The 2,484-nt window shown below is 50.0% G+C and overlaps 2 protein-coding genes across 2 annotated transcripts; one reads left to right on the forward strand and one right to left on the reverse strand.

Annotated features, from left to right (window-relative positions):
• Positions 1-858: 858 nt before the first annotated feature.
• Positions 859-1,065, forward strand: PV07_12829 (uncharacterized protein; the record flags this gene model as incomplete). Its single annotated transcript, XM_016400397.1, has 1 exon — positions 859-1,065. One exon carries the CDS (start codon positions 859-861, stop codon positions 1,063-1,065), a length of 207 nt encoding a protein of 68 aa, XP_016241956.1.
• Positions 1,066-1,768: 703 nt separating this feature from the next.
• Positions 1,769-2,134, reverse strand: PV07_12830 (uncharacterized protein; the record flags this gene model as incomplete). Its single annotated transcript, XM_016400398.1, has 1 exon — positions 1,769-2,134. The coding sequence occupies one exon, from the start codon at positions 2,132-2,134 to the stop codon at positions 1,769-1,771; it is 366 nt and encodes a 121-aa protein (XP_016241957.1).
• Positions 2,135-2,484: the final 350 nt, after the last annotated feature.

Here is a 2,484-nt window from a genome sequence, read left to right on the forward strand (position 1 = left end):
TTTCTGGCACCCGCCCACACCCCGGTTGCCTCAATGGGATTATGTAATTTGTGGCCTACATGCTTGTGGTAGACAGATTGCACCGTTTGATCGAGGAATTTCGACAAGGAATCTTTCTCAGCGTGCCGTCCGAGCACCGATGTCAAGTCTTTGATATTTTCCTCACCCCATGTTGTGAATTCATAATCCGTCAGAAACGGCTCTCCATTGCCGGTGGGCTTGTCAACACAAGTCTTTTCCGGCACATGGTCATGGAGAGGGTCATGGTGACGCACTGTATTCTTTGAGCAGTTGGCGCATTTCGAGGGTTCTGGTCCCTTGCAGGTTAGGTGTTTCTTGCTCGGGTGGGCCTTTCATAGCCGAAATGTTGTACTGTACTCGAATTGCTGCCTCAATGGATCAGCCGCGTTGCGGTCGCCCTCGATAGCCACCCGAAGAGCAGCCTCATGTTCACAATCTCAGCCTGCAAACGGAGCAGGTTCCTAGCACTCAAGGGGAGAAATTTTCGGAAGATGCAGAGATCTGGATAAAAGGCCTGAAGACCTGCAATTTCATTGTAGTCATTCATTGTCAGCTTCTCTCTTTAGAACCTGCTACAGTAACACCGTAGGCAAGCAGCACTTCCCCCTGCTTTATGGCCGGGCACGCGACGAAGCCTTCACGCCGCGGAACATTAGGTCCGCCTGGGGCAAGGCGGGCCTCCACCCGTTCAACCCGGAGCGGGTGCAGAATGACATCCAGACAGCACACACCGAGGAAACCCGCCCTCGGAAACAGACCGTGAACGTAGAACTTCCATCGCCGAGTGACCTGCTGACCACCCCTACCAGGTCCACAGTGATCGGAAGGGCTAAAATCATGACTTATGATGACATTTTGGCAGCCCGAAACAAGCGTGCAGCAGATGAATCTGGCATCGCCGGTCGGGCCAGAAAATCTGGCAAACGTCAAAAAACAGGTCCCAAATCTTTTAAGTCTCCTAAACCCTTGTCAAATGCTCCCCTACAAGCCTCTGGGATTCAGTCCAGGAGCCTGGAAATTTATTGTTCGATTTTGCGGTTCTGATTGTCCTTTCAAACTCTCATCGTACCTCCGTAGAATCACCACATCCTGGGTACAGTTCAGTACAGTATCGAGAAGCAGTTCTCGGCAAAAGGAACGCCAAATTTCGTGATCTCGGCTTCGGAGGATTGCATTTCGAGAACGGCGGAGGGGGATAGGTGATATGTTCTCAGTATCGATTGTTTCAATGTGGCTAACCGTTAATAGGCAGGAGACCAAACACCAGAGTTTGCAGATGAGAGGTCGGAATCACACCTGGAGGAAGAAGGCTGAGCTTGTCCCGAGCTCATGCCAATTCAATTTGCTGCAATCCGTACTACAGTAACTTATAATCTCTCGACCATTCAGTTGAAGAAGCCATTTGCAATGACAGTAAGTTGTTTATTCTATGAATGAGCAAGAGCTAACTTAAACGAATGAAACGATCAAAACGAAAGGCAATCGTCTCGCCTGCAAGACCTGTAAGACAGGGGGCTATGAAACGGCGACGAGCCGGAGGTAGATAGAGAAACCCTATTGGCAAGGCTGTGTAGGGCTAACGTTCTGTACAGGCCTTCACGGTGTGAATGCGCGACTACCATCATCGATGGGAATTTGCGGCCGGGCACGGGCTTAGTGTAGCTGCAGCGTACGGGCTCGTCAAGAGCCTCCTTTACATCCTAGCTGCCATTCTGGGGATGGGTTCCAGCTCACCTAATTCAGTGAGTCAAAAGCGACTGGAGATGTCGAGGCTCGAGAATGTGACGCTGGTCGAGATAGTTGCCGCCGATGTAACGCTGACGGTAAACTGTGGCTGCTTCATTCCACTGTCTGTAGGGCAAGAATCCCCGATTTGAAACGCGAAGAAACCGCAGGCAGGATCGACATAAGTTGCATTTCCGGTGAGCGTGTGACTGTCGAATTGGCCTGGGCACTGCGTCAGCCGGATCGTGGCGAGCAGTGTGACACCTACATTCGGAGTTAATCTGTTGAAATATGCTGGAACACTCCGTACAAGAGGGGTCGCTATTTCGTGCCAGAGAGATTTTGTTTTGGGGGTCGAGATCATATATTCCGCACGACCAATTTTCATTTTGTGCACAGAACCAATCGGCGGCGCCCAACAGCTTATCCGCCAGGAAACCCGTATTCGCGTTAGGATAACAGGAAATCTTGGGCTGGCTAGGGTCGGATTTGGTGGAAGCGAAAACATTATATGCCGATAGGATGGTAAATAGCACTGAAAACGGGAAGGAGCTCCGCATCTCTGCAGCAGTGAAGTTACCTTGTTGTTGTCACCAGGCTTGTAGCGTATTGATTTACTCTAGAAGGCGAAGGGATCGTTTTAACTTATGTATTTCGTTGTAGGATGAGCAAAGTGACTTTCAGATATAAAAAGCAAAAGCGACGTCTCAACTGGGGAAAAAAAATTCGAACAGGAAA

The sequence above is a fragment of the Cladophialophora immunda genome, assembly GCF_000835495.1.
Source record: "Cladophialophora immunda strain CBS 83496 unplaced genomic scaffold supercont1.187, whole genome shotgun sequence".
In the NCBI taxonomy this organism is placed as follows: domain Eukaryota; kingdom Fungi; phylum Ascomycota; class Eurotiomycetes; order Chaetothyriales; family Herpotrichiellaceae; genus Cladophialophora; species Cladophialophora immunda.